The sequence below is a fragment of the Aptenodytes forsteri genome, unplaced genomic scaffold, assembly GCF_000699145.1.
Source record: "Aptenodytes forsteri isolate BGI_AS27 unplaced genomic scaffold, ASM69914v1 Scaffold54, whole genome shotgun sequence".
NCBI classification, from domain to species: Eukaryota; Metazoa; Chordata; class Aves; order Sphenisciformes; family Spheniscidae; genus Aptenodytes; species Aptenodytes forsteri.
The window spans coordinates 13016064-13029239 of NW_008796044.1; the positions used below are offsets into that span (position 1 = coordinate 13016064).

Consider the following 13176-nt stretch of genomic DNA (forward strand, 5'->3'; position numbering starts at 1 on the left):
GGCGAGAGCCGCGTCCCCGGGGAGCCACGCCGCAGGGAGCCAGCTTTGCCCCCGGATGCCCACCCACAGCCGCCCGGCCAGACACAACATGAATCATCGCCGGCAGCACCTGCTCGCAAGGGAGGGATGGGAGAGAGCATCCAGCCAGCCGGGGCGGGCAGCAGGCAGCTCTGCCCGCAGCACAGGGCCTCTGTGGTCTGCTAATTGCAGCGAGGCAGGAGCGGTGGTTACGAAATGCCCCCCATCCCTCTCCCCACGATCCCGCTTCGGCCCCACGCACACACACTATCCCCGTTTGCAGTCCTTGCCGAGGAAAAGTCTGCACACGGCGGCTCCCCGGGCAGGTGATTGCAGGGCAATGGGCACGCCTTGCCCCCGTTAACCTGCTCCCAGCCCTGGGGGGCACCCCCGCTTCCCGGCTCTCACCTCCCGCAGATGCTGCTGCCGAATCTTCTTCATCCCAGAATCCTGTTGCTATGCGCTCCCCGCTCCAACACTTTTTCCTCTCGCTTTCTCCGGCAATAGGGAGGGAGAAGAGGGAGCGGGCGAAGCGATAACAGGCAAGGAGGGGTGCCACTTTCCTGCCGGCTGGGCTGGCGGGGCGGAGGGAGGCAGGGGGGTCTGGGGGAGCAGGGCTGGAGGAAAGGTTTGCCTGGAGTTGAGGATGGCTGTGTGCTGAGCAGGGAAGGAGGAGGGGACGGCTCTCGGCAGGCTGGAGAAGGGCTGTCTGTCAAAAGCACCCCTGCCGGGGGCGGGGGGGGGGAGTCCGGGACCTCAGCCCCCCGCCGGGGCAGTGAGGAGGAACGGCTGCTGCCTTACTCATGCCACGAATGCATCAGGTCTTCCTAGGGATGGACCTGACTTTGTAGGCACCCTGCCACTGGGCACCCCGGGGTCCCACGTGCCCCAGGCAGTGGTGGCAGCAGTGCAAGCGCAGATGTCGGAAGCTCCCAGCATCTTTCTGTCCGGCTCTGAGCTGATTTTCCTACGGCAGGACATGGCTGGAGCCTGAGCAGGTCAGAAGTTACTTCTCCTCGTGCTGCCCGAGCCCAGTCCCCAGCCCAGGGGAGGGAGATGCTCAACAGCCATCAGTTCCTTTGCGTAGGACCAGCGCATCCCGCCGTGCTGGGGGCAAGAGAATCCTCAGGCAGGCCCCAGGGTGAGCAGCTGAGTCCAGCATATCGTGGGCCCAATGCTGGAGCACAGGTCACATCTCCAGGGTTCAGACATCCCTGTTGAGTCAGCAGTGGGATCTACAGTCCCAAAGCCCGGGGAGATGCGGGCTTTTCCCTGTTATGCTCAGTCAAATCCCCAATGAGGTGGCAGAGGGCTGATCTGTGGCTTCTTCTCCCACCTTCATGGTGGGAAATGTCCCCTGTGGGGCTGCCAGAGGGGACAACCCCATACGCCCCAGGGCCCGTGTGGTACCAGGAGAGCTGCTGTCTGCCTCAGGACCCACAGTAACGCCTCTTTCCCTTGATAATATCCTCTTGTCCTTCACTTTCTCCCTGGACTGTGCCCAGTCCATCAGGGGGTGTGTGTGTCCCTTTTCCTTGCAAATGCCCTACGGTGCTCCAACCTGCCCCAGACCTGTCCCCAGCTGCTTTGCTCAGGTTTAAGGCTGAGCAGGCAGCTCTGGGGATGTGGAGGACAATGACAGGGCTGGGACTGAGAGGACCCAGCCTGCCTGATGTAAGAGCAAATCCCCCTGACATTTAATGGCAGTCGTGCTCCTACAGCCCTCCAAGCACTTCTGAAAATTTTCCCAGAAAAGAAATGGACCCTGAGCATAAAGATACATTTCTGCAGAATCCAACACAATGATTTGCACAGTGGGTCTTTCAGAGCTAACATTTACCTGGATTTCCCAACGGGAAAGGAGGAAGGAGCAAACTGTATAACCCAACAAACATCTTTTTTCACACACTCACAGCTTCCTCTAAAAAAAAAAGTCTTTGGGAATTCACCCATCCAGGTTTTACCTGCCTTGGACTTACCCATCACTCCTCCTCCTGCTGGGATGCTGGCGGGGAACGCTGAGCCCGGAGCTGGCCAGGCTGGTGGCCGGGGGCTGTGTCTGTCCCAGCCTCACCCTTCCTGCTCGGGGCAGGGATGCTTTGTTTGCCTTTCGTGCCTGTGTGATCTGAATCACCCCTTCGGCTTTTTCCCTCGGGATCCACCTAAAGAGAAGTGTCCCACAGCCACCGCCACAGTATAGGAGGGGAGAGGCTGGGGGCGCCTTAGGCTGGTGCCGCCTTGTTACAGCTGCCCCAGCCTCATGTTGCCAGCATGGACTGAGCCCTGCACAAACCACCCAGCCTTTCCTGGGTGGACTTCAAGCCCCTGTCTTCTTGTCTCCAGGGCAGTATTTACTAGCAGAGACATCCAGGGCTGATGCTACCCTGAAATGTCTGTGTTGATACTGCTGCCACTGGGATGCTCTGTGTCTGGAGCTCCCTTTTCTGGTTTGGCTGGTGCTGCTCTGGTAGCACCATCAGCTCTCCATCGCCTGGGACCGCCAGGGAGTAGACACCTCACCCCGGGCATCTAGGGTGCTCCAGCATCTCATTACAGAGCTGGCTCGAGTCTGGCATCGCCCTGGAGCCAGCAAGAGACCCACTTCATGGAACAGCACCCGCCAGAGGCAGTAGGAGCCAGAGGGGTGTTTCCGTGAGGAGCAGTGCAGTCCAGGGACCCCAGAAAACCCAGGAGAGCTCAGGCGGAGGACGGCGCTGTTACACAGCTGTCCCCATGCCCTGATACCCAGAGGCCTGGGACTAGGGAGCACACACGGGGCTTGCAAGTATTTTCTAGCAAGCTTTGCCTTCTCCCACCCCAGCCCTGAGCTACCCCTGGGACATCAAGTAAACCTTTCCCTTCCCATGGGCTGAAGCACGGGCGCAATGGGGTGGTAGAAAGGTAGGTGCTGCAGGAAAGCAAACATGCATCTCTCCATCCCGATGCAGTGCCCGACAGGCACTGGCACTGCCCGCACTGCCTGCCATCGGTGGGAAAAGAGAGGGCAGAACACAGGCTGGGGAAACACCCTTGCCCACCCTGCTCTGGCAGCCTACCCACATCCCAGCGGCAGCCGCCCAGGAAGAGGCGAGAAGGTGGCTGACAGCAAGATGGGACCGTGCCCAGATCCGCTCCGTGAGACACGAGGAAGGCGACAACGGCAGCGGTGCTCTGGTTAGTCACCGCCGGGAAGCGTGCCATGCCGGAGGCTGCTGGCAGGCCGGCAGCGTTTTCGGCCACCTGGTGTGCGTGGCCTTATTTTGATAATGATTTCAAGATTTCTCTGAGGAGCGGTGCAGGTGGGTAGCGGGAGCTGGTGGGAAGCGCAGAGGAAGGAACAGGAAGAAACTGCGGGGGCTTGTTGGGGATAGTCCCCAGTGTCCCCTGGCTGTGGAGCCAGGCTGTCCCCATAAGGACCCAGGCTCCACGTGGGGCTGTGCAACTTGGGAGGCAGCTGCTGCAGGTGCTAAAACCGGGTGCCTGTCACCTGCCAGGGGTGTAACCGTCAAGATGACACGTGTCCCGGAGGTTTAGACCAAAGGTCCCAAAGCTGGTGGGGACATGGGGTCCACCAGCCCCTTTCCTGGCACAGGGGGGACCCCGCAGGGCTCGCCCATCCCTGCCCAAATGATGGCTGGAGGGAGGCAGGGGAGGACACGGGAGCGGGGACGCAGCAGATGCATTTCGTCACCCGGCCAAGGGGTGTGTGTGTGTGTTGGGGGAAGGGGTGGCTGGGCGTGTGGGCGCATTTATTGCCTCTTCCCGCCAGCACCGGCTCCCTGTGCACACACGGGCGGCAGGGACCCAAGGGCACAGCCCATGGCTTGCTGGACTTTTACCCTGCTGTGCAAACAGGCAGGTGCCAGATTAGGGTATCAGTTGGAATTTCATCCTGTAAATGGCACCCGCAGCCTCTCCGAGCGGGTGGCGGAGCATCTTCCCTCCAGCTTGGCCCCTCGCCCACCCATGGGCACCCCAATGCAGAGAGCGAATTTGGGAGATGTACATTTCATCCCCCCCCCGCAGGACTCTGTTCCCCTTCAAGCTTCCCCCTTGAGCCAGACCTTGCAGTCGACAGTGATGCCTGGGGCTGGGCTGCCACCACCCCATCCCCTGCCAGGGCAGGATCCTACCGGCAGGTCCCCATGTGGCAATGACAAAATTGGATGCCAAAGGCAGGTGAAGCCTGGTGAGGGAGGAGGATGCGTGTGGAGGAGCCAGCCCCCAACATGGGGACCATGCTGGAGTCTCCACACAGAAGTGGACCCCAGTTGCCCCAGTCCGGCCCAGCCCTTTGGGCAGGTGGCCCATCCAGTCCTATCCCTTTTCCCATATGGCACCGGCTCAGTTTCCTTTGCCTCCCCCAGCCTGTCTTAGCTCCTGATGTCCCACATCCCCTTGCCGGGGTGCAGGGAGAGGGTGGTCCCATGCCGTGGGCAGCCCAGGCACCGTGCCGGTGAGAGCAGCGTTACCAGGGTGCAGCAGTAGGTGCAGCCGCTGTTGCAAGATCAGGAAAAAAACCCTTTGCTCTGTCCCTCTCTCTGCAATGCCACCTCATCCTGCCCCTGGTCATCCATCTCCTCCACCCATAAGGACTTTATCCTGCATCAGGTGTCCCTCCACAGCCACCTGCCCTGCCTGGCACCTCAGCACACATGTCCCCGCCTCTTTCCAGGCAACGCTTGGCACATTTTGGGGCTGGAGGAGCTGTTTTGGGCAGGGATTCAAGGGCAGCTCCTTGCTCGGTGCCCTGCAGGACCAGAGGGACGTGGCTGGGATGGAGAGAGGAGAGTGTCAGGCACTGATGCCAGCTGTCCCAGGCACTATCTCACATCCTCATTCTCTGTTTGCTCTTCTTGGACAAGGAGGATATTCAGCCCGTCAACAGCCATAAAACAAGATTAGAGGCCAGGAGGCGCCAATGGGAGGTGGCCACATCCGTGGGCAGCTGGCCTTGTTCTTTGGCCTCCGCCAGCCCAAGCCCAGCCTCACCCTTTCCCTGGCTGCCCCCGGGGCTGTGAGTTTGCAGCCATCAGGTCGCCTGGCACGGCCAGCCCTCTCAGTGGCAAAGGCCATGCCACCCCCAGCAATGTCCCTGCGGGATGGGCGCACCGCATGCTACAGGGGCAAGGCTGCTGCATCAAGACGTCCATCTGCACCGTTTTTGGTGGGGCTGGGCAGGACCCCTCGCTCCTGACCCTGGCTGCACTCGGAGGCATTGGCGCCAGTGCGACCCCGGAGCTGGCATCCCTCCCCTGCCGCAGCATTGCAGGCCGGGAGGAGACAGCAACAAACCCGTGGGACGCGGGATTCCTGCTCGCTTTTATTTTCACCGATGCCTAAAAAAAAGGAAAACCAGTTCTGCTTTATATATACAAAATCTGAGCCATAGTCCCGAGCCAATGCAAACATTCATCCTTGCCACCGAGCGCAGCTGGCAGTGGTGGCTGAGGAAGGTGTCAGCGGCCCCTGCGGGAGGGAGACCCAAATCCTACGAGAGCTGGAGCGGGGTGGCGGGCGCAGCGGGATGGCAGGGGCTCGCTTGTAAAAGCCACAGCGTGCCTGGGCACCTTGTTTTCTGGGCCATGAGGGGCTGGGAGCGGTGTGAGGCTGGAGGCGGACAGGGTAGACGAGGGATGCGATGCACAAACAGCGTTGGGTGCGATGTGAGGGCTTGGCCGGACACTCTGCAGGCAGCGGGGGACATGTCTGCTGCCCCACCTTTCTGGAGCTCAGAGAAATGGCGCTGGGAAAGGCCATGTGAGCTGCCACATGAGGCCCATGCACCCTCATCCCTATCTTGGTCTTGGGAAGCCACAGCCCAGGAGCACCAGGCGCAGCCCCAAGCAGGAGCCGCAGACCCTCCTGTGTCCCAGCTGTCCCCGCTGGCCTTTGAGGCATCAGAAACCTGGGCCAATACAGTGGTCAGGACTCAGCAGGGTGAAGGGACATTTCAGCTGCAGCTCACCAGCAGGAAAAGAGGGGTATCAGTTACTGGCCTAGGGCACACCGTGGGCGAGAGGTGGTGCAGTGCACGGAGGAGGGGGGAGACGGAGAGCAAAACCTGGAGTCCTTTGGGTTTTCAATAAAATAGGAAAACCCCACTTTTCTGCCTTTCTGGAAACCACCTCTCCATCACCAGGGCACGCGCCAGCCCTTCCTCTGCCTGAGATGGCCCTTGTCCACCCTGGCAGCAGCTCCCGGTGCCCACAGCAGCTGCACTCCCTTGGAGCAGCACCTCAAAGCTCTCCCGGTATCGGTCCTTCTGGATGGCCTCGGGTTCTTGCACCTCATCCCGATGGCAAACCTTCTTGTTCTCCTCCCCTTCCCCACTGGAAGGTGGTCTCAGGGCTCAGCAGGGTGGTCCATCTTCTCTCCTCTCCTCTCCTCTCCTCTCCTCTCCTCTCCTCTCCTCTCCTCTCCTCTCCTCTCCTCTCCTCTCCTCTCCTCTCCTCTCCTCTCCTCTCCTCTCCTCTCCTCTCCTCTCCTCTCCTCTCCTCTCCTCTCCTCTCCTCCTGCCCTGCCGTGGCACAGCCAGGGGCACTGGGGCTGCTGGACTCGTCTCCGCGTGGCTCTTTGTGGCTGCAGGGGCAGAGCTGGGGGTGCAGGAGCAGGCGCTGCCAGGGTGGCTGGGGAACGTGGGTGGGGATGTGCAGAGACTCTCGCCAAGGGCATGCTCCGGCTTGCCACCATTGCTGTGGTTTGAAGGAGTCCCCCCCGTGGGTCCCATGGCCGAGGGTCCTGCCTGGCTCCCGCAGTCCAACTCACTCTGCCTTCGGCACCCCCCTTCCCAGTGCAGCAGATCCTGGAGACCAGCTCAGTGGAAATTTGTTTTACCCTGAGTCCAGCCAGGTCTTTTTTCTAGTTTGGTCTTGTTTGAACGGCCCCAAAAGCGCCAGGCAGTTGGATCACCAGGAGGTCCGAAGGAAGGGTCCTACCAGCTCCACCTGAAGCACCGTAGGAAAGCCATCCTCCACCACCCCCCTTCCTTCTGCTGACATTAGGACCTATAGGAAAGCCATCCTCCACCCCCCCCTTCCTTCTGCTGACATTAGGACCTTGCTTTGGCCTACAAATACCAGAGACCAGACCGGTGCATGTTTCCTACAGGAGAGCAATACTACCTAACCTATGGTTTTTACATAGGAGAGAGCCCACCAGCCCCTTGGGAAGGTCCTGGTGTCACCTCGCCCAGCCTCGCTGGCCTCCCCGTTGGTTCAGCCGGGGACCATCATGTCTTTGGGAAGGGGCTGTCACTCTTCAGAGCACACGGACCGACTGGGCTCTGCTGTATAGTGCTTATCTCTTGGTGTCTATAGCTGGTGAAGGGGGTTAAGGCATGAATTCCTCCTTGATTGTCAGCGGAGACGAGGAGACGAGGTTCGGGGCGCTGCTGCTGCAGAGGCCTCCAATGGATCCCGGCGTGCCAACGGCCGGCGGGGTCGGCGTGGTGGTGCTGGTGGGCTGGCTTTGCTGCTGCATCTTCTTTTTGTTCACCTTCCTCTCTTTCGCCCTCCGATTTTGAAACCAGATTTTCACCTGCAGAAAGACAAAGACGGTGATGCAGAGATGGGGACAGATGCAGCTAAGGATGACAACCCTCGGGTCCCCCTGGGGCAGGGGGTCCATCCTGGAGTTTGGAAGAGAAGGCAGAGATGCAGAGCAAGGTGGGACCACCGCTGCCTGCTTGGGCTGCAGCCCTTCCCCTCCCCAGCCCCATCTCCACCCGGGATGTGGGTTTTCCCGGGACACCACAGCACTGACCTGCCGCTCGGTGAGCCCGAGGGCAGCGGCCAGCTCGGCCTTGCGGCGGATGGTGATGTAGCGGCTGTAGTGAAACTCCTTCTCCAGCTCCAGGCGCTGGTGGTCCGTGTACACCACCCGGTACTTGTCTTTCGTCCTGGTCTTGCCTGGCAGAGAGAGCAGAGTGGGGGTGAGCCAAGAGGGGATGGAAGGGAGGGGTAGGAGCAGCACCGAGGACATGGAGGACCTACACAGCCACCCGTGGAGAGCTCAGGAGAAACATGGCAATGTCCTGGGGATCAGTGGAAAAGAGCTGTGAGGGTCCTGCTGGATTTAATGCCCATCCTGGGTAGCACCAGGGTGTTTCTCCATGTTGGAAAGCACCTGGGCATTGGGGAAATTGCTTGGTGGAAAGAGCAGGAGGGATCCAGAGGCATCCCGAGAAGATGGACTATAAATCCCACGTGCCATGATACACCGTCCCCAAGAGGAGCAGAGCTGCAAGCCCTGTGGTGGGCTGAGGACAAGCTGCCTGCAAAGGTACAGCCTGGGAGGGCTGAGAGAAGCCCAGCTCTTTTCCAGGAAGCCCAAACCCAAGGTGCCATCACTCAAAGGCACACGGATCAGGACAGGGGAAAGAGGTAAAACCCAGGGATGACAGCATTTCTCTGCTACCAAAAGGGTTATTTTCCTCCCCCCGATACCGAGCTCAGACAGTGGGCAGCAGCTTATTCGTTTGGTGCAGTCTTTAAAGATGCACTGAAGAAAGCCCACATGGTGCACAAGTACTCCCAGGGACTGGATCCGTGGGCCAGTCATGTTTGACCGAAGCCAGCCCAATTCTTGACTTGGGGCCCCCCAGATACAGACAGAGCTTGGGGCCATTGAGCCCCACATCTCCTCTGTGCATGAGGCAGCACCTGCCACTTTCTAGCAGAAAAATACAGTCAAAAATAGCTGAGCCGCCTTCTCCATTAGCTCCTTCATTAAATCGCGCACATGCAGGGCGAGCTGCAGAACAAGAGCCAACGGCTTGAACTCTGCCTGGGCCAGGGGCTGCGGGGCGTGCGGGTGGCACTTTGAGGAAGGGTGCCCATGCCCGGCAGTTTGCTGACAAGTCCCTAGTGCTTTCCTCTGCAGAAAAGCCCACGGGTGGGGACTAAACACAGCTGTGAATATTTGCTTCTCCACCCGAAATAACAAAATCCTGTTCCAGGGCGTTGGGAGGGACAGAGCCATGCTTTCAGCTGAGCAGCCACTGTCCTTCCGACTGGGAACCCAGCCATTTGTTTGCCTGGTAGACATGTTTGCCCATCTTCTCCTGAATTGCTGCTGCTGAGAGGGGTGCTACCATGGGAAGGAGCAGGAGCAAGCCCAGAACAGCTCCGTGGATTTTCCCGGGGCTACCCTGGGTGTACCAGAGTGGACAGGATACTGCCCATCACTGCTGCAGATGTGCAGGGAGGGATTTCTAGTGACCCAGCAACCCGTATAACCTCACATTCAGCCTGCCTCCCCCAGGAAAGGGGATCTTTGTGTGCCTGCCATCCTGTTCATCTGTTCCCCCTAACGAGTCCTTGGCACATCCGTCAGTTTGGGCCAAATCTGATCGACATCTAGACATCTCAGCAATATTATTAAATTCTGACCATCCTAGTGGAAGCAGGAGTTTGGGTGGCGCAGAGCAAAAGTGTGCTTCAGAGACTCCAGAGTGGACTCAACACTAATCAGACATCAGAGAATCTCCACACAGCAAAACCCCAGCCCCGAGGCTGCAAATCTGTTTCTCATCCAACTCAATTTTGGTTTTAAGGGTGTCTCTCCCCTGCTTCCCCACTGCAAGGAGATGGGGACTTTCCTAAGCCACCTCTGATGCTGAAAGATAAATGTAACAGAGCATCGGAGACAGGACAACCCACGGCCACGGGATGCTGCGAGTGGGAGAGGTGCTCCCCTGGGGTCATTCCTCTTGCAGCATCCCATGGGATGCCAAAAGGCAGCTGGTTTTCTACTAAATAAACAAAAGCCAGCAAAGGTCCAGCCTCTGCCATTGGCCACTGCGCAAGCCACGTGTGGAAGCGCATGAGTGTGTGTGCACCCCTGGGTGCACGTGGGAGCCGGGGTGGGCACGGGAGGCGTCTCACCCTGCTGGGACTTGACCCCAGCACTCCCAGGCACAAAAGCAGCAGCCCTGCAATTCAAGTTAGCACCCAGTTTCCATGACTATGTCACTCTCGGTGTCCTCCTGCCATTGCTCCGGGAAGTAGGTGCTGGCATGGGCTCAGCATAACGTGGGCGGGATGATGCCAGGGGCTGGCCGGGATGGCCAAGGGTCCCAGCATGGTCCCCAAGGAGCACCAAAGGGAGGAGGGGAGGAGCATGGCAAGGCTGCAACACGGCCATGAGTAGAAACCAAATCTCCCAGCACCAGGGCTGGGCTTTAGCCGCTAACCAATATTTGAGGGATGTGATGAATTCAGTCACCACTTTAGAGAGTCAGGGAGCCCAGCTCATCCTGGGGCTGTTTGGAAGTGAACACCTAATCCCTCCCCACCACCGCCGAGAGCAGACCTGCCTCTGGCCACACAGGGTGACTGCAGGTAAAAGCAGGGTAAAAAAAGTAATTTGATTGAGCAAGATGTGTATGGAGAACCCACCCCCCCCCCCCCCCCGCCGAGAGCAGACCTGCCTCTGGCCACACAGGGTGACTGCAGGTAAAAGCAGGGTAAAAAAAGTAATTTGATTGAGCAAGATGTGTATGGAGATGTCTGCAGACACGCGGCTGAAATGCAGCGATTTAGTGCAAGAGGGCTCTACAGCAGCATTCCCGAGCACTTGTCTCCTCTTTGGCACACATCGGCCATGGTGGCTCGAAACAAGACTGACCGTGGCACAGCGCACAGGGTGACTGCAGGTAAAAGCAGGGTAAAAAAAGTAATTTGATTGAGCAAGATGTGTATGGAGATGTCTGCAGACACGCGGCTGAAATGCAGCGATTTAGTGCAAGAGGGCTCTACAGCAGCATTCCCGAGCACTTGTCTCCTCTTTGGCACACATCGGCCATGGTGGCTCGAAACAAGACTGACCGTGGCACAGCGCGGGGCTGGAGCGATGCCAGGGGCACCTGGCCCATGCAGGACCCCACGCTCCCCCCTCGCTCTCCCACGGGACCGCTGCCCTTCCCGTGGGGTCACTGCCTCCTCTCGCCGCCCCGCAGGTGAAGGGTTCGTCGGCATGAGAAGGGCTTCTGCATCCCAGCCCAGGAGGGACCTGTGCTGAATTTGCAAACACAGCGATTCCCAGGGAGTTACAGAATAAACCAGAGGCGCCAGCGGAGATTTATGTGGGGTTTAGCAGCTCCGTGAGGAGCCGGGCTCCCTCTGTCTGCTCCAGGCTCAGGGACTCCTACAAGTTTTTTTCTTTCTCATATAAATTTAACTTTTTTTTTCATTTGAAAGCAAAAGCCTTTCTGAAGAGATAATGACTTAAAAATGATCTTATTTGCAATATTGCTATTTGAATGCCACTGCTTGGAGAAAAAACAGCTGGAAAGCAATGAAATTGACAGATAAAGTAAAAAAAAAAAAGAATAAAGAAATAAGGCGGTTTGTGAATACCACGTATGCCATGAATTTCAGCAGGAATTATTATTTCCTGCTGCAGCTGTAAATAGATCCATCACAGCTTGTTCTTTGTTATTCCCTCTTCACCGTTCATCCCTGATGAAGCCTGTGATTTGCCTCAGGTCTGGCAGATGCCTGGCCACGCTGGCGAGCCGTCACCGTGTGAGCTGGGCACCAGTCTCTCGCTGCCCAATATCAGGTAGCAAAGACTCAAAGCAGAGGGCTCACGACCAAGCCAGAGATGGAAAGTTACTCATCTCGACTAATTGCTGGTTTTGGTGATGTTTGCTGAATTCGGGAATGTATTGTGGGTGATTCACAAGGAAAAGAGAAGGATTCACAAGAAATACTATTGACAATGAATAATGCAACTACCTTGAATATGAATGCTGGGTTACACTTAACTCTCTCCTGGAGACTTTTTATGGCTCTGTGAAAGGAAAGAGGAAATTCGGGATGAGCCAGCCCGGCTCCTTACAGGGAGCCCTCGTACCTATGGGGAAACCCCGGTGCCGCAGCGGGGAGCACGGCCAAGCAGAGGGATGGAGGCACTCCCGCATTTCCAGGGAAGCCCATCGGAGGTGGACCGGGCTGTCCCACGGCACCGGGATAGCCCGGCGCTGCTGCTGCTGCACCGGGAGGGAGCGTGGATGGGGTGCAAAGGGGATGCTGGTGATGCCTCCTAGCACAGCTGCTAGCCCCTTCCAGCCCCGCTATGCATTTAAATTCTCCCCTTCTTGTCCCCAAAAGACCAGGTAAAGGAACTGCTCAGGCAGCCAAATGGAGCCATTCGCAGGGCCAGTGGGAAGGGTTTCGGCTTTGGGATCAAGGCAGGGCCAATGGCTGCGTGGGGAGAGGGTATCGTTACCATTGTTAATATGTAACCCTAATAGCACTCACCTGAGCTGTGATTAGATAAGGGAATAGCTTTAATGTGCTGTGCAAACCCCAAAGGATGCGCTCCTGAGTGTGCATGCACACGCACTCGCACACACGCGGGGGGACGGGGTCCCGACCCCCAGCCCGGATCCGCTCCCCACGGCAGGCCTGCCCTGGGGATGGGGGTGCTGGAGCTCCTACCCTGGACTGCAGCTGCCGGGGAAGCAGGGACAGGGGAAGGGAAAATCAAGCCAGATCCCTGTGCCCACCATCCCGGGCTCTGCAGCCTGATGGCCACAGCAGAGGCTGCCAGGGAGGTGGTAATTCACCCTCTCCAGCCCTGGCCTGCCCAAAGGACGGCTTTAAATAAGAAACGGTCCTCCAAACACCTTAAAAGATAGGCTATAGGGTGATGGGGTATTTTGAGGCTGGTGTTGAGCAGCTTTAGGAAGCGCTGGGAAAAGGCTGGTTCAAACCAGGGAGGAAAGAGACCATGGGGTGGCAGCGGCACCCTGGCAGGAGGCAGAAAGTAGCGAAGGAGCAAGAGCTGGCATACGTTTTTTGGAGCTTGTCTTTTCCCCAGTCCCACAGAGCGATGCACCCGGCACAGTGTGCCCAGGACAGCCAAGAGGGGATCAGGCCAGCTCCGAACAGAGCATCCCTATCCGCGGGACACAGCCCTCCCAGCCACAGCAGGAGCAGCACAGCTGCCAGCAGCAAGGAGCATAAACCTGTGCACTTTTCTAAAGGTCCCTATTTCACAGGTCAAAGCAGCTCAAAATTGCAGCAGCTGCAAGCCCTGGCTCCGTGGGAAGCCGCTATGCAGCCATCAGGGCTCCGATCAGGGCAGCCGGGGTACAGCAGCCCCGACCCGCTCGCCGGAGCCGCCAAGAAGGGAGCCCACCGCAGTGCC

At 58.4% G+C, this 13176-nt stretch overlaps 2 protein-coding genes across 2 annotated transcripts in view; both read right to left on the minus strand.

Annotated features, from left to right (window-relative positions):
* Positions 1–465, minus strand: part of SLC6A7 (solute carrier family 6 member 7) — a 14090-nt gene extending 13625 nt beyond the window's left edge. The window contains exon 1 of the mRNA XM_009285849.1: positions 427–465. Coding sequence (XP_009284124.1) covers positions 427–459 — 33 coding nt within the window. The 5' untranslated portion in view covers positions 460–465. The remainder of the gene's footprint in view (positions 1–426) is intronic.
* A 6835-nt stretch (positions 466–7300) lies between these two features.
* The window catches only part of CDX1 (caudal type homeobox 1), a 22859-nt gene continuing 16983 nt past the window's right edge, over positions 7301–13176 (minus strand). The window contains exons 2-3 of the mRNA XM_009285850.1: positions 7783–7928; positions 7301–7557 (exon numbers count right to left, since the gene is read on the minus strand). Coding sequence (XP_009284125.1) covers positions 7351–7557; positions 7783–7928 — 353 coding nt within the window. The 3' untranslated portion in view covers positions 7301–7350. The remainder of the gene's footprint in view (positions 7558–7782; positions 7929–13176) is intronic.